Source organism: Mytilus edulis, chromosome 5 (genome assembly GCF_963676685.1).
Source record: "Mytilus edulis chromosome 5, xbMytEdul2.2, whole genome shotgun sequence".
Lineage (NCBI taxonomy): Eukaryota > Metazoa > Mollusca > Bivalvia > Mytilida > Mytilidae > Mytilus > Mytilus edulis.
The window spans coordinates 83305799-83324842 of NC_092348.1; the positions used below are offsets into that span (position 1 = coordinate 83305799).

Below are 19044 nucleotides of genomic sequence, written 5' to 3' on the forward strand. Positions count from 1 at the left end.
GTTGCTAATGATTCTGAAATATGGCAATTTTGAGTTACTGTAGATTGACTTTTAGTGTATGAATTGATGATCCAATGTTTAATAAATGGTTCAAAGTTGCAAAACAAACACCAATTAAATACGCTTTTAATAAAATTGAAAGAAATTTAGCCAAACGCATTTTCAGCATCATTTAGGAGGAGAATACAATAATATGTAATTTTCGTCTGTACAATATCATCAATTAATCAAACGGATGGACAACAACAATCACATTCCTGACTTGGAACAGGCATTTCCTTAAAACTCAAACTTGTACACATTTTGAATGCCATGTTACCAAAGAAAGGGGTAGAGTGGAAAAACCAACAAATGTATGCCAAAGACAATGCTGAAAGGAAGATAGTCCAAATACAAACATATTATCTCCCCTTAATTATGAGCTCAGATCATTTGTTTAAGACAGTACAGCAAATATACATGCGAATACGACCATACAGTTAAATACCATGGAAATTTTTTATGAAAGATTTAATGTAATCTTTTCTTCACTTAGTAATTTCAAATAAATAAAAGATAACCGCAGAAATGAAATTTTACCAGTCTTATCATCTTTACATTGGTTTTTAATGTATATGCAAATGCTCTTATATACCAATCTTATCTTTTCACTTCTTAATCGGAATTGTTATCATTAAAGCAAGAACGAGTTTTCGAATCTTTCCGGAATATAAATGTTAATCAGGGAAAGAAAAATCATATACTCGTGGTAAACGTAAAATGGTAATTGGGCAAATATCAAACTTCAATATCAGAAAATATATGGCAGCTATAGTCTTTAAATGGTATGATATATTTTGCTAAAGCGTTAACGTCAAAAGTTGGTGTTTCAGATGTGGTTTCCAGTTTAGTTTTTGTAGTTACAATATTTGGTGTGCAACATAAACAGCAAAGTGCTTAAAGTAGTAGTTTTACAGCTAAATTTATATCTAAATGTATTCTACTGTAGCAAATACATCGCCAATTAACGCTCAACACAGTGGTTTACTACTGTTGTTAAGTATTTTGTGGTCAAACGAAAATATTCATGCCATGCTTACTGCATGGATGGGGAACGACGAATCAATAGTAATCAGTTTGAATCAAATAATATATAATGGTTAACTTTAAAAAAAAAAAAAAAAAAAAAAAGAAGATGTGATATGATTTCCAATGAGACAATTGTCCACAAGAGACCAAAATGACACAGACATTAACAACAATAGGTCACCGTACGGCCTTCAACAATGAGCAAAGCCCATACCGCATAGTCAGCTATAAAGGGCCCTGATATGACAATGTGTAACAATTCAAACGAGAAAACTAACGGCCTTATTAAAATAAAAAATAAATAAACGAAAAACAAATATGTAACACATAAATAAAAAACACATCCACTGCATTACAGGCTCCTGACTTGGGACAGGCACATACATAAATAATGTGGCGGGATTAAACATGTTAGCGGGATCCCAACCCACTCCTAACCTGGGATAGTGGTATAACAGTGCAAAATAAGAACGAACTTGTTGATAAACAGCTTCGCCATGAGCGCATGATACGCCCGTCGTCTTATGTGTAATTTTTACACAATTATCATAAAGAGGGTCTGAGATACAGCGAGACATGTGAAAACACACCTTTTTTTAACAAAAAACTCAATACATTGTAACTCTTAAATTTTTTTTTTTGAATCATCACAAAAAAGTATACAGATCTTTGTATTTATATAACTTAGAAGTGTGTAAAGTTTTAAGCAATAATCTAGCATATTTACCTGACGATATCGGGATATCGGTATTTAGTCGGATCTTAACACGTACTTGTGATTTGTTACAAACCGTTTTGTTTTTTTAAAATAAACAAACAAATGTCGAAATGTTCAGGTCTTAATTAATTCTGTATTTGGGTCAAATGATGCAAGCATACGATTTTTATTGCGTCTTACACTTTGAGAAGCAAATAATATTTTTCTACTTTATTAAAATATTGTGTAAAAACGTTAATTATGAGCTATGAAAGTCAAGTGGCTCCAGCATTTTTCTGAGGAAGTTTTAAAAAAATTCAAAAAAATATTTTTACAGTGGGTTAGCTTTCAGCAGTTTCACTATCCTATAGATTAAAAACTTTTGGTTATATTTATTATTTTGAATCTTCATTGAAGGTAGAGCACGAATGCACAGTTAATTAATTATATTAATGTGTCATTTGTATACAAGAGTGACATTTACTTTTCTACATTGGCTAGAAGTATAGGAGAGGGTTGAGATCTCAAAAACATGTTTAACCCCGCCGCATTTTTGCGCCTGTCCCAAGTCAGGAGCCTCTGGCCTTTGTTAGTCTTGTATTATTTTAATTTTAGTTTCTTGTGTACAATTTGGAAATTAGTATGGCGTTCATTATCACTGAACTAGTATATATTTGTTTAGGGGCCAGTTGAAGGACGCCTCCGGGTGCGGGAATTTCTCGCTGCATTGAAGACCTGTTGGTGACCCTCTGCTGTTGTTTTTTTCTATGGTCGGGTTGTTGTCTCTTTGGCACATTCCCTATTTCCATTCTCAATTTTATTCCTTTGTATTATGTGCCGATTCGAAAAATGTTATGCGAGTATTGTCTCCCTTTAACAGGTTCATTATTTTATAATTAAGTATAGATTTCTGATATAATTTTGAATAGTTACAAAATGTACCAATTCAATATATTTCAGTTTTTGTTATTGGTGTATCAAAAATATTGATGTACGAATATAATTTCATAAATTTGAAACGTTTAAAATGAGTGCATACCAATATAAAGAACCGTTTATCATTTTTGAAAAAGACTATAAATGAAAGTCGAAATATCTATCTCTCCTTCATGATAGATCGATAGAAACAATAAATGAACATGTAGCATTATACATCTCGGCTGTGTTGCAGATGGTTTGTTATAATCTTATCTAAATTTTATACAATGACAATGCCTTGACCACAATACACATGCAGTTCCATATGATATTTCTTAAAAATTTGATTCATTTAAAGTTTATTCTATATTTCCACCACAATTTTGATTCTTTTAAAATGGAGAAAGAAAAAAACAATAAATATTCTTACAATTTTTCTTCGCAAACTCAACCTAGGGACATTTGACCGTTATGGAATAACCGTTTCACATGTTCCTTATATCGTAACTACAATCCCCTCCCCTTCATGAATGTGACCTACCCAATAAGCCTTTTTACCGGATTTGTAATCACATAAGCAACACGACGGGTGCCACATATGGAGCAGGATCTACTTACCCTTCCGGAGCACCTGAGATCACCACTAATTTTTGGTGGGATTCGTGTTGCTTATTCTTTAGTTTTCTATGTTGTGTCATGGGTAATATTGTTTGTCTGTTTGTCTTTTTTCATTTTTGGCCATGGCGTTGTCAATTTATTTTCGATTTATGAGTTTGACTGTCCGTCTGGTATCTTTCGTCCCTCTTTTTGAATGTATATCAAATTATATAAAAATATGTACAAGTTTGAGCTGTTTGACATCGTTATCATTCTGAAATTTTGTATACATACTGTCAACGCATGCGCCGTTGCTGTCTTTGTACTTGGTGGTTTTACATAGACACTTATTAGCATTATTGGTGTCTGCTTTACATTCAGCGTTAACGTCTAGACATTGGTCGGTGGGCCCAGTGATACAGGTAGCTTCTAATGCAATCTCTGAAAATCAAAAAGTTCGAAGAAGAGTAAATTCGCTTTTGTTTATTTGTTTTTTTTGTTGTTGTCCGTGTGTGTATCGTGGTAGTCATTTTAAATTAAAACAATCTTGAAAATCTAAAATCTCATGAACTCGTCAATTGTTTGAATTTTATTATTCTTCTTAAAGATTGTTACCCTGTGCGTATAGCAATTCAATACAAAACTACAGTGGTGTTTTTAATCGATATATAGTTCTTTTTTTTTACTGTTTTGAATTCAGAAACTGAAAACGTATTTCGATATCTGGTCCTTGACCACAATATTCGTCCCTTGATTTTCGTTTTTTCGATGTCCACGAATATAGTCCCTAGTGTGGACAGTGTGTTGCTTGAATTATTTTTTTTGCCCCTTCCAAATGTATTTCTCCATGTGGTATGACTTTCACTGAAAAAGTTTTAAAATTAGCACTTCGGAAGTTGTCAAAAGATTTCAAGACCCCCTTAACATAAAATTGTCCATATTTTAAGTTAGAGCTGATGAAGTTTTCTATAACTTTATTATATAATTTTTCCCAAAAGTAGTACAACACACTGTAAAAAAATATTGAGAGAGCGCAGGTGAGATTTTTTAATATTTATTCAATGTCTAAAAGAAATGCACTACGAAATAATTGTGGTCTCGGACTATCTTATATTAATTTACTGACTGAAACATTGAAAACATATTTTGTTCATAGTTTTTCGTGATCAAGTCGTATTCGTTATTGTAAAAACAAGGTCAAAGTTACGAACTAAAAAGCCATTTCAAACTAATAAGTTGAAAACAAACTAATACCTCCATTTAAAAAGGGAAACGACAATAAGAGAACACATTCAAGCAATAAATGAAACAAACTTGAGACACGGTAGCATCAACCCAACCAAAACCCTGGAATGACCCCGGAGATTTGGCAGATCCTGTTCAACACTTGTTGCTAATGTTAGTGCAAATCCAGTAGTAATACTTATTCGGTAGGTCTCATTTGAGGAAAGAGAACGGTACTATATGTACAGCAATAAAAAACATATCCGTCGTCATCTATGAAACAGATAAAATTTCCGAATGATTGATTTCAACTTCGGCCCTTGAAACTCTTGGTTTGATAGCTCAAAGGGAAATCATGATGTTTGGAAGTGCGAGCTTAGGAATAGCTGATCCAAGGTATATATATATAAACTCAATAAACAGGTATTACATCGAAATGAAAAGTTCACAACTGGGATTCTAATTTCGTTTTGGTCGAAAACAGAAAACTATCATTACTATCATCGAATAGTTCTATATCATAATTGACATAAATCATTATTTAAAAAATATCTTTTCTTATTTTATAATGTATGATATTTTGTATACATACTGACAGCACAAGCTCCACTGCTGTCTTTGTAATGAGTTGTTTTACATAGACATTTATTAGCAGTGTCAGTGTCTGCTTTACATTCAGCGTTAACGTCTACACATTGATCAGTTGGTCCAGGTGTACATGCAGCCTCTAATACAATCTCTGAAATTAAAAATAAATAATAATAAAAGAACATGCAGCATTATACAACTCGTCTTTGTTGCAGATAATTTATTTTGATTTGATTTTATACAGATTCACTGTCTTGACCAGAGTACAAATGCAGTTCCATTAGATATATCTTTAAAAAAAATGATTCATTTACAAAAATGTAAAGTGTTTTCTGTATTTCCATCACAATTTTGCTTTTCTTAAGGTGGTACAAAACACCTTCACTAAAAATAATTTGGCTCGTTTAATTTTCATAAAATTTTGTTAAAGTATTTACTTTGATCCTTTGACGAAAAAATTAATTTTCAAAAAATTTGAACTAACCGTTTTATCAGAAAAATTACACTGGTTATATAGCAATTTGAAAAACACTTATTTTGATCATTTTGAAGCTTCATATTCCCTTATCAACACAAGGTAATTAAAACGTTTTAGCTAATTTTAAAAAGTTACCTCTCTGTAGTGTGAGGTACCACCTTAAAGTGGAGAAAAAGGCGATAATTATTCTTAGAATTTCATTTGCAAACTCAACCTAGGGATATTTGAATATATATCAAATTATATAAAGATATGTACATGTTCGAGCTGTTTTACATCGTTTACATTCCGAAGTGTATTTGATGTTTAGTATACATACTGGCAACGCATGCGCCGTTGCTGTGTTTGTAATGGGTTGTTTTACATAAACACTTATTAGCATTGCTGGTGTCTGCTTTACATTCAGCGTTAACGTCTACACATTGGTCAATTAGTCCAGGTGTACAGGCAGCTTCTAATGCAATCTCTAAAAATTCAAAAATAGAAACAATAAAAGAACATGTAGCATTATACATCTCGTCTATGTTGCAGATGATTTGTTTTAATTTTATTTATATTTTATACAGAAACTCTGTCAACCAAAACCCTGGAGTGATCCGGGAGAGTTAGCAGATTCTGTTCAACACTTGTTGGTAATGGGTGTGCAAATCAAGTAGTAACTTTCATTCGGTAGGTCTCATTTAAAGAACGAGACCGAAACTATACGTATAGCAAGTACAAACAAATCCGATGTCATCTATGAAACAGATATTGCATAACGGTCAACCAACTCACTGAATTTCCGAATGGTTGATTTCAACTTAATACCTTAGAACTCTTGGTTTAATAGCTAAGAGGGATATCATGATGCTTTGAAATGTAAGCTTGGGGACAGCTAATCCAAGGTATATAAATATATAAACTCAATACACAGGTATTACATCGAAATAAAAAGTTCACAACTGGGATTCTAATTTCGTTTTGGTAGAAAACAGAAAACTATCATTACTATCATTGAATAGTTCTATATCATAATTGACGTAAATTATTTAAAAAAATATCTTTTCTTATTTTATAATGTATGATATTTTGTATACATACTGACAGCACAAGCTCCACTGCTGTCTTTGTAATGAGTTGTTTTACATAGACATTTATTAGCAGTGTCAGTGTCTGCTTTACATTCAGCGTTAACGTCTACACATTGATCAGTTGGTCCAGGTGTACACGCAGCCTCTAATACAACCTCTATAATGCGAACAGCCAACGCGATAACTTAAGCATGATGAAACTACATATAATAGTTTAACATCTGGTCTATATGTTAAAGATGTGTTTTTTGCTTTTGTTTTTTATATTTTTTCAATGTTTGCATACACTGCAGAATTCTTGGAGCTGTATACATTGTACGTGCAGTTCTAATCGTTTTTTTAGAAAATACAATACTGTACCATATGAGAATAATTCTGGGATCTTCCTACCCTTTCAGAGCACCTGAGATCACCTCTAGTTTTTGGTGGGATTCGTGTAGCTTAGTCTTCATTTTTTCTATGTTTTTATGTGTTTTGAACAATATTGTTTGTCTGTTTGTCCTTTTTCTTTTTTAGCCATGGCGTTGTCAGTGTTTTATATATGAATTTGAGTGTTCCTCTGGTATCTGTAGCCCCTCTTTTCTACCTATGTCCGATGCATGCATTTTCAAGACAATTGAAATACAAAACAAAAGTACTACAGATAGTCACATGATGAAAGGGGATATTATCCACGCTTAACTTCGCATGCTCTTATGTGTAAATTATTATGAAATGTTTGAAGTTTCATTGGTTTTCATAAATAATTGTCGTTCAAAGTTTGGTAAGTTTTTTTTTCGTTTTTTTTTTTCGGGGAATATGGAATTGAATAATTACTGCCTTTTGATTCTGTAAATATTAGGTTCAACTTAATCAAACAAAAACCGATATTCACTTCGGCCGTTCAAAAGGTTCAGTAGTTAGTTTGTAGCAGTAAACCTCTGAAAGACAATGTCACGTGACTTCGCTACTGGTTTAAGTATTATAAGAGGATGTTTACTTACTCGGTGTGCATACAGTTGCACTAGATTTGTAATGAGTCCCAGCACATTTACATGAACCACTGACACATTCTGAGTTGGCCACCGTGCAATCTGTATTTCCGGTACAAGTCTCATCGACATTTGCAGCTATAATGAATTAACAGTAAATTATGACTTAAGGAATTATGAGTTAGTTTGCAGTAGAATAACTGTTTGTTTTGCTGAAGTAAACAGGTTTTACATCAAATAACATAGCACCAACGAATACATTAACATGCCGCAGGATAGTTGCCACATCAAAAAATGTCTCATTTACAATTTACAAAAGCGTGATTCAATTTAGATACACATTTATTGGATAACAGAAAGAGTAATGGAAATATTCTAAGTACTTTTATGTTAGTGGTTTACAAAATATATAAATAAATGTTAAAGAAGGATATTTTGTATTTCTATCACTTTTAAGACTAATTTAAACGAAAAGGTTCGACCACTGCTATTATAGTAAAAATGTCATTCTTTAAACATTTAGCAACTTACACTGATGCATGTAAAAACAATGTATAGTCATTGAGATAACATAAGGTAACCAATTGTAACAGATATGTATTTGTGATGTTACGGTGCAGTCATAAATGCAAATAAACCTTACTATAACTTAGAAATAATTGCAAGAAAGATATTCTATTCTCCAATTGAACCCTTTTTGCAGCTTTTTGCAGTGATTTCTCAATTAAAAAAAGTTTAGAGGTCAAAGCAAATGTATAAAACCATGGCCAACTAAAATGATTCCAATTACGAATATTTGACAGACTTGTGTCTTATGCACATCTAAAGTATGTTGTTTTGATAGATTGGTGATAGTTTTTGACCTCCATGTTATAATTGGACGAAATAAAGCTTTTTCTTGTCATATATTCTTTAATGAACTTTGGTTGGAATTTGACATATGATAAAACAATGAACACCAGCACCATACCTGAACATAACTCGACAGTTAAAAGGCTAAGTAGACAAATAACCAACTGTACTGACTTCTTAACCTGAAATTTTAAGATAACAATCTCAATACTAATAATCATTTGCAAAGATAATGGTTTCGTGCATGTCAAAAACGGGCACTGTATCATAGTTTTGATTGCGTTATTTGTATTACATGATCTAGTTTCTATATATATATGTTATGATGAAGATTAATTTAAGAGGGTGTCCATGGAAAAACCCGGCAGTGGATGGCACATGACATATTTTGTTTTCAAAATTTTTCATCTATTTCATATCATAAATTCAAAGTTGAATTTTGTTTTTTTTTATTAACTGCAAAAATAAAGAGAAAAAAAATACAAAGAAAGCACAGAAAATTCATTGAAAAGGGGAGGTAACTCTTCATTTTGTACAAAATTTGTTGCTTTGATGTCGATGTATAACTTGCTTTGGTTCATCGAAGTTGTGGACATAGTAAAATCACAGATTAATATTTCAATAAGATTGTTTTCGAACAAAGGAAGGAATTCGTCATCACAATTGTTATATATGCCACTGGACGGACACTAATTATAAAATTAAATTGCTTGTCCGCTAAATAGGGGTATTCTTGTCCGATAAAAGACTTTTAGTTATATTAAAAAAATAGGGAAATATGACATTAAATTGGTTCTGTCTTTTTTTTTTAAACATCGTTAAAAAGATGTGTGTCTAAGGTGAACGCCACAAGAACCCTGTAATACTAGTACGAGAGTATAGCATGTAAACATTCCTTCTCAATAATATGGTTGTATTGGAAATCTTTTCATACAGATTGACAACTCATGGTCCGATATGCATGTAATATTTGCCACATGACGCCCATAATTCTTTCTACCATCATCATCTTATTCTTTAATATTGCTGTTAACATCGATGGTTCACACCCAAACAAAATACGAGTGATGTACCGTCAGAGCTTCTCCGTGTTATAACTTGTGAATCTTAATATATAGACGAAATTTCGGTATTGAAATGAATCTACATCTCACAAACAGGATTTTGAGTAATCCCCTAACGAACCAATATAAACGTATGGCAAGATATAACCATGATTGAAGGAATTTAGTTTTTGTCAGACGCAAGATTTCATCACTATCATAAACGTATACGTACATGTATATATGCATGCAGTTTCTATTATATCAAGAACAAGCGGTCGATGTCGATAGTCCGTTTTCTAACTGTTCAGAGTTAGACATGTCACTTGTTCATTCTTGGAAGCCTTCATATTCCCCGTCCAACGGTTGGAACTCTTTCTGGTTGTGTTGACTATATATGCTTGTATGGTTATTCTGTCGTTTATCTGTACAAGTGGTTGCATTTCCTCTCCTTTCCCAACAAACAAACTAACAAAACGCTACTAGTCTACTTTCTCTGGAGCTCATCCTCAATGGCGCTTATACGTCAGGAAACTTACATGTATACTAATAATGATTGTTTCAAGAACAACGATTTAGGGACGAACTATTTTAATTTCGTCAATATCAGTTATGCATGAATAAAATATAAGTTTTATTACAACAACTGTATTTGGTCTCGAATGTATGTTAACTAATTAATGTGTTTTTATAGACTAGCTCAAATCCTCATCCAAATAATATAATCTATATGTAACAATCGTTTCCTACCACACCGATTTTAATGCCAAGCGGTAGACATATTTTAGGTACTAATTAAGTAATTAAATGAACAATATTATTGATAACAATAATTAATCATTAATGTGCAAAGATTAAAAAACAACAGTAGTTTTTCTTTATTTGTACGTATTATATTCCGCTTCGGTAGAGTTATCTTCAAATAGTTTCAGATATAAATTAATACATGGGTTTCAAAAGTCTAAATGTAAGTATTCTCGTACATTTTTTTGCCTAATAAAGACAATCAAAATGCTTTGGTAAAGCTATTTCTAATTTCTAAGTTCCCCTTTTTTATGAGACATAAATCAAGGATAAGAGGTGTATATCATTTCATTCTGACACATGGATTAAGTTTCCCGTCTTTAACCGAAAATTGTTTATTTCTTAGTAAATTAATTTATTTGAATTCAAATAAATAATAGCACCAAATATAATTAAATAATTCCACGGCGATCTATTTTTATTTGTCACCAACTTGAATATGTATTTTAAATGTGTGTATTAAATGCTCCCTTGTTTTATAATCCACTGATCCGAATAGACAGTCACACCTGGCAACATGATACCGAAGTGCAAATAACAATTTACCTTTCAACAAGCCATCTACGAGTTTTGAAAAACAGAACCGCGAATACAAACATCGTATAAACCTAGTTATAGCAGAGACAGTAAAAGGTCAATAAGAGTAAACCAACATATTGTCTTTACAGATTATTGTACTTTAATTTGTTCACCTTATCAGTCCGAAAATGCATTAATTAAAAATAAATTTATAAATTTTTGTGTTGTCTAAAAAATTTAATTTGAATATATACGTTTAACATAGAAAATCTATCTCATGAATATGTACAATTGCACGTCTGTGCGTTTTATCTTCTTATTATCGGCTGGTTATAAGATAAAGCAGAAGTCATCGACGCGCTTACGATTACGTTAAAATATGATTAAAAACCAAAACTTTTAATGATTGTATTTTAAATCCCGGCATGCAAAAACCAGGAGAAAACGTCACGACCTACAGGAAGTTGTTAATATTTTTTCATTGATTATTGAATTTCTCCTTTATTACTGCAATTATAGCGATAAAACTTTGTGAATATATATATTATGTCATAATGAACATATTTAAACCATAAGTAAAAAATCGCGAATTTTCCCTTTAATGAGACAACTATCCAACAAAGTTGAGTGATTGTAAGCAGATGTAGGCAACCGTACATGTACGTCCTTTCAACAAAGTGAAAAACCCAATACAGTAGTTAACTTATTAGAATTGAGGGTGTATAAGTACGTCTGAGTCAGTAACAACTCTACAACAGATTTATCCATCGGATCGCCATCAATGATGGTGATACATGGCTGTGTACATAATGTATACATATACAACTCGTCTAAACATCAACCCAACAATGTTACATCTGTAAATTTGCTTTCGCAAATTTAAGGTTCTTCCCTCGCTGGGATTCGAAAAACAGTTCTACCCAAAACCAAAGGAATAAATCATGAATTTCATTCTATTTAACTAAAACAACTATTTGTTAAGATTTAAAAATTGTTATGTACAATAAACGACAAAAATATGTTTTATATAGACCATCAATCAATTTGTTAAACTTTTTCACGAACTTTGTGTAGCTCAAGCTACAAAGATATTTTTTTGTCATGCATCCGATTTCACCTAGATAGATGCACACGCGCGATGAAGCTAATTTGTTTAGGTGGCAGAAACCAGTTATTTTACAATAAATCTTTAGAATTTCATTGATTTATGATTTTATTTTCTTGAAAATTCATTCAAGCTTATATACAAATAAAATGTATGGTTTCAAGGAACTAAGATGTGTGCGTGCTTATGTTAATATATAGAAAACCTTTAAATTTGGGTGTCTGTCCAGCATGGAAATTTAAAAATTTATAAATGCATTGCAAATAAGGCAAAAAATGTGATGCTCTGATACCAATCTAATCCTCACCTGCAAAATCCTGCTAAAAGCCGACAAGAATTTTAGCCAAAATTCAAGAGAGAAAGGATATTCAGTGAATTAGAGCCTTGTCCGAACCTATCCTTACCATCAAAATCTCAAGATATTTTTGTTTACATAAAACTGAATTTTTCCCCCACTTTGATTGGATGCCGTCAAGTGAGGAGACCACAATTTTGACATCTGATTGGACCTATATGTGAAGGAAATCCCCAACCTGTGTATGCAACTACTTACTTGTGTAGTACAATAGCCTAGAATTTACATTCATTTATTTTTTCAGTCCACATGATGCAATTATATACCTCAATACTTAACTATAACAAAATTTCTGCGTGGGACACATGTGCGTGGGACACATGTTCTGGTACACCAAAACTGGTACCTGCCACCTTAGCGAAATATTGCGTGAATAATTATATAAAATATAACAACTAATTTTATAACACTCATTAGTGTGTCAAAGTAACATTCTTTAAGTTAGACACTTATATAATTTAATTTAGTAACTGCATTAGTTTATTTACAAACTGATCCACACCTAGATAGATTGAATGTTGATTGTTGCTATTTTTAGACACTATATATATCTATATAAAAAGCTGTGGTATGATTGCCGGAATTGTATTAAAAACGAACTGCAAAGAATTTTTTTTTTTAAGAATTTAGTATTTTGATACTCGTTGTTTATTTTGTCATGGAAGCAGTTATAAAACGAAGTCGTTATCTAATATGTGTGTCACTTTCAATTTATTGAAGCCGTTTTCCAATGATCTTTTTTTCTCTTTTCTTGTGGCATATTCATAAAATGATATTTCGATATTTGAATAAAGATAAGGTCTGTTCGGTCAATCGTCCTGAACATGCATGAAATATTTGCCCCCGAACGATAAGCAACAAACAATCAATCAATCAATCTGTCCCGCCAGGTCTGTCATATAAAGTAGATCTATATTTTTTTTGTAAATATAACAGACTGATTAAACAAAACTATTGATATACAAATGTATTGATTAAACTGAAATCGTTTCTGTATCTGCTGTATACCACATGTAGCATATGTTGTCTGTACACAAAATCAATAGTTTTATGTTTTATAAAACATGAATAACGACAAAATACAGAAGAGATTTTAACTGATATATCATGATAATTGCATGAGTATTGATATCTTTAGATACAGAAAGTTTTTAATTTGCCATTAGATATAATGTATCGTGCAGTGAGATTACAAAGTACAAAGTTTTCATACAAAAAGTATACATTACATATCCTTTATTTTTTGCTTAAAGGAAGATAGATTTTCAATGTATAATGACCATTGAAAAAATTGTAATAAATTATGATAAATTAATTTCAAATATGCATGAGAAATGGAAAAATCATCAGTTCGTTTCGTTATATATTATCGTTGTTTCTCTTCTGGAGCAATTCACAGGAACCCCGAAAGTCAATTTTGTTACTCTTGAGTAAAGCTGTAAAATATTTATTGTCGCTTTGCCACCTGAAGCGTTGAAATATTTTCATGAATATGAGTTTTATCCGTCTGACAGACCAGATCCTATGTTATGTTGTTTATTGTGTGCTTTTGTATATTGGCGAGCATAATGTGATAGCATTTAATATATTATATATTAGAAAAAAAAACTAATTAAAAGCTATTTGCTTACAGTATCATATCAAAAATAAAATCACAAAAATACTGAACTCCGAGGAAAATTCAATCGTAAAGTCCCTAATCAAATGGCAAAAGCAAATAAAAAACACATCAAACGAAGTATTTTAGAACTACCTTTCGAAAGTTTACATTTGTAATATGGATCGAACAAAGTTTAAGACAAATCAATTTTGAAATTAGCAAAATAAAGTTATATAATGAAATTGTGTGAGGTACCTTGATTATTAAATATAATACTTATTTTTTTTTTAAACAATCGGTATTCAAAACGAACACTTACATTGAAAAGAGTATGGGACATTTAGGGATGTCCATAATATACATTTGTAGTTGTGGTATGATTGCAATTAGACAACGATCCCCAAAATTCCAAAGAAATGGATACAAGCAAATACTTGAAACCGTACAGCCTTCAACAAAGAGAAAATTAATATCGTTTAGTCGGCTTTGAAAGACCAAACATTAAATTAAATATGTGACATAATTCAATCACAACAAATGTATAAGAGCCTAGTAATTTTGAACAAACCAAATCACGACAAAAAAAAAAAATAACAAAAACATAACAAAAACAGTCTAGATGTGGCTTGGAATTTATACAGTCCTCAAAACAAAAAGGACAAATACAACATATCTGAGTGTACTCGCAGTTACTGACAGCTAGTTTAATGAAAGGAAAAAAAAGTTAAACAAAAAATGATGAAGAAAACTAAAACAGTAATCAGTTCAAGCATCCAGTGGAGTTAGGGGAAAGACGTCATTAACAGTCAGAGAATGTAAAATGTCAAGATACTAGTTTGACAGATTGTAGAGCCATGGATATGAATACGTGTAAATTATATTTAGTATGACTTGGATTTATTGATAACAATTTGATTATGATTTTGGGTGTTTTAACGCTACTTTTACGCACCAGACCACTCTGCCACCGAGGCCCTTTTATTGATAACAAAATCAATTTATATACTAATCAAACAATATTCAAAGATCAAATTACAGTGTTAGTAATTTTTTTTAGATATAAGAAGATGTGATATGAGTGCCATTCAATTTATAAAGGTAAACCATTATAGGCCAAAGTACAGTTTTCAACACGGAGCATTGGCTCTCAACGAAAAGCAAACGGGACACACAAATTACTAGTGTAAAACCATTGTTGTACGGCCAAACTTCCAAAACCAATTATTTTGTATCTATTGAAAAATTTAACAAATGTTCCAAGTAATCTCTCACTTAATAATTCACTTATGGTAGAAGCATCGTTTTGAAATAAAGAACGATAACTCTCTCCACACGACCCATCTGAAAAGTTTCGTCACTCTCGTTAAATCTCGTACGATTATTTTTTTTAATGGCGGCCGAATTAAACGTTCCAACGCGAACTTGAAAAAACGGGACAGATCGGAATAATTTCGATCTTAATTACGACATGAATTTTTATTTGTTTACAAAAACAAGAATTCAGAAATTTTGGTAACTTGTGTAGCTTATTTAAATTTTATTGTATCACGGAAATTGCCGAAGCTAGGACAACAACATCTGACGCCATGTTTCGTCTGCTTCAACTTTCGATTATCAGTGAGGTCAAAACAAATTACCTAAATAATCACAGGTACTTCATTTAAAAGACACAAAATCATAATTAACGATAACATATTTAGCGTAAAAGTTCCGTCCAGCCATGGGAACACAGAAAAAAAACCTCTGCAAGCAATATCCTCCACTCCCCAAAGTTCGTCCACCTAACGAATATCGCGGTGCATTTTCAGATACGTTTCCCGTATATTCCCGATAATTTGCAGTAATAAAGATTCAATAAAATTCTAATCTTTGGCATGAAAAAGAATCAACAGAAGACCGTAGTATAACGGAAATGCAAAAGTTAACACTTACTTGAAATCAATGCCTGTTCTACTTTCGCCCCTCAAGTTCGTCCACCGGATGTACAACCTTGTAACGTCACACAGGTTAGGCCAAACACATTGCATTTTCGCATTTTTTGTTCAAAGTTAATTTAAAAGGGTAAGTATTGAAAAAAATCAACAAAAATTAAATAATTAACAATAAAATTTTCAACAAGTAATTATAACAAGAAAATTTTGCAAAATTGTCTATTCCATGTCCTTGCAATGCATGCAGTAAAACTTGGTATTTCTCCTCACAGCCCTCAATCCTGTACAATATTTCAGCTGTGTCCAGGATACATTTCGGATTTTTTTTTTATAATGGCCATGCGGCATGGGGGGTAAACTCCGGTGCACTGGTTGACCATGCCTACTTATGTTCATCTGCCACATTATTCCCCACATCAAGGAACAGTGATAATGTGGTATACTTTTGAATGTGAGTCACGGTATATTCATATAGCCAATGTCGAATCTAGAACTTTTCAAGGGGACCCGGTGGCGGGGCGCTAGCTCCAGTCATGCTTCAGTGCTTATATAATCAACAACTTTTTTCCCACGAAAAAAAGGGGGGGGGGGGCTCCCCTGGATCCGCCTATGGTAGCCTACAGACTAATTCAAAACTAGCAAAAGTTTAAAACAAACAAAAATATTCAAATAATTCACAATCTTCTGATTGTGTACTTCCTCCGGCAAACTCTCAACAAATCTTTTCATTGATTATGTAACATATCAGATATCTACCTTATACAGTCCCAGGAGATGAAAACTGTTTTGTTTTCTCTCTTTAAGTTTAATCAATAAAGGAGACTTGAGTCTGAGTAGTACATTTAGTACTGTATATATATTGTATGCTCCCATATTGTTCAAAATTGGATTTTGTGGAAAGATGGAGTTATTATGATAACCCATGAGAATACCATGACTTTGATAGGTATATACAGGGCATGTTACTTGGAAGTATGTGGGCTACATCCTTTAAAATTAAAGCTGCAGCAGTCCTCTGCATATTTTATGAGGCAGTTTAAACCTGATCCAAACATTTTCACTCTACCAAGTACTTTATCACTATATCACTATCAGGTTCGCATTTCAACCTATTTAGCAATACACACTTATAGTTATATAACATCACCGTACCAATATTGTACTCAGTAAACAAATTGCACCTATTCAGCAAAAAAAACCTGCAAAAATCTTACAAGTTTTCTTTCACCATGTGAAGTTATCTAATTATCATCTTTTTAAAATGAGCAAATTTAATTTGTTACCAGCATCCTTTTCTTCAAAAAATAATAGTTGGAGCATGGAATAATGTCAAATTGTTCGAAATAATTGAAGAAATAAAACAAAACATCTGTTTATATTCCAGTTTTAAGGATTTGAAATTAACCATACATGTAATGAATGATGTATGGAATTTGGGTACTGACCTCATTACAGTATCATGGATTGTTTGGAGGTAATTTCAAACCCATTTTTCAATGACTCTACATGGACTCAAAATTAAATTGGTGTAACTATATTGTAAACAAGGATAGGCTACAAAATAAGCACAGAATGAACTTTTGTCTGGTACATAAAAAAAAGTTTGTGGAAAAAACTGACAACATAGGTGCAATTTGGGTATTCTCATGTTAGCAACTTCACAGAAGCCTTTCAGCGCTATCACTTAAAATTATTTAGTCAAAATTTAACACCAGTATTAAGGTTTAACATAACAAATTGGCAAATACGGCCTTATTATCACCTAAAAAACTACTGTGTACAGACTTACCTGTGCGGTTTGGGAAGTTTAAATGTTTTTAGATATATAAAAGTTAAATTCATTTTGCATATCTGAAAGATAAAATCATTTTTGGTGAAGATCTGGATTCAATATATTTTTTTGTTTTATGCTTGAACAGATTTTTTATTCATCAATTTGGTATCAGAATATTTTTTTCGGAAAAATACCATAACCCCTCCTACCTTTTCAAGTTCAATGATCGTTTCCTAAACATTTTCCATCTGAACTTATAATTTTATTTTAGACATAAACAATATGTTAATGTAGCATAGGACATTCGTTCTGAACATGCATAAAATATTTGCCACTGGATTTTAAACAACCAACAACCAATCAATATATAGGACAATGTCGTAAGCTTAGTATAAAGCCGGCATTTTAGGTAGCGCCTTCTTCCTATTACATTACAGATTACAGATTACGCTCATTAAAATCTAAACGTCACAACAAACACGGGAATAACGAACAACTTGGAATAGATATACACCGTAAGACGGTGCTAAAGGAACATCAACGTCAAAACAATCAAATAAATAACGATAGAGATTGGTTAACTAAAGTATTAAAGAAAGGATATTTTGCAAATAATACTTAACACAGCTTACACCTAGAATCTATGAACCATTGTAATGAATTTCAAATCCTATCAAAACCAACAATCCAAGTGCTCACTTGAAAAATCAAAGAGCTGAAAGCTCTGAAGAAAAATGACGCCACTGTCTCTAATATTGGGATAGTTTTTATGCAAGTCTTGATTTTCACATACCGTAATTAGTTTAACAATGCAACATGTCTCGTAAGCATATAATTGATATTCGTATATGTGTGTGTGTGAAGTGAAGGTGCCAACTGGCTGGGTTTTTTTTAAGACAAATGAATAGGTCAAGACTACCTGAATTGTACAAATAAATACCGTAGAAAGGCTTCTATATTTCTCACTGGTACATAGGCTGAATCCAGGTCCGTTCGCGCCCATTCACGTTTGCGCCAACTCATGTTCGCCCCCTTTCACTTTCACACCCTACATGTTCGTAACTAATCTTAATTGGTTTTGTGTTTAATAACTCTGTAAGCAAGTGTTTTCTTATAAGTATAATTGTTGTCATTGTCTCAAAATAAAGTGAGACAGCATTTTTTTTTGTGTTGAATAAATCTTAATCATGTTTTGGATAGCGTATTGTTAAAGATAATAATAATCCTTTCTAAATAAAGTGGTATTTTGTCAACGTTTTATTTAGCGTTGAATAACTCTTAATCATGTTTTGGTCAGTGTATTGCTATACTTTGTTTCATTGACCTCTTTCATAATGAAGTGAGATTCTGACTAATTTTTTTTCTGTGTGTTTAATTTTATCATGTTTTGGTTATAATAGTGGATTGCTACATGTATATTTTGGTTCCTATATTTTATTGTTTCAGATCA

At 32.0% G+C, this 19044-nt stretch overlaps 1 protein-coding gene across 1 annotated transcript in view; it reads right to left on the bottom strand.

The window, feature by feature from the left end:
* LOC139524646 (G surface protein, allelic form 156-like) overlaps positions 1 to 19044 on the bottom strand; it is a 45620-nt gene that overhangs the window by 21598 nt on the left and 4978 nt on the right. The window contains exons 2-7 of the mRNA XM_071319601.1: positions 8582 to 8645; positions 7624 to 7749; positions 6651 to 6797; positions 5890 to 6036; positions 5097 to 5243; positions 3575 to 3721 (exon numbers count right to left, since the gene is read on the bottom strand). Of these exons, the coding sequence (XP_071175702.1) occupies positions 3575 to 3721; positions 5097 to 5243; positions 5890 to 6036; positions 6651 to 6797; positions 7624 to 7749; positions 8582 to 8645 (778 nt within the window). The remainder of the gene's footprint in view (positions 1 to 3574; positions 3722 to 5096; positions 5244 to 5889; positions 6037 to 6650; positions 6798 to 7623; positions 7750 to 8581; positions 8646 to 19044) is intronic.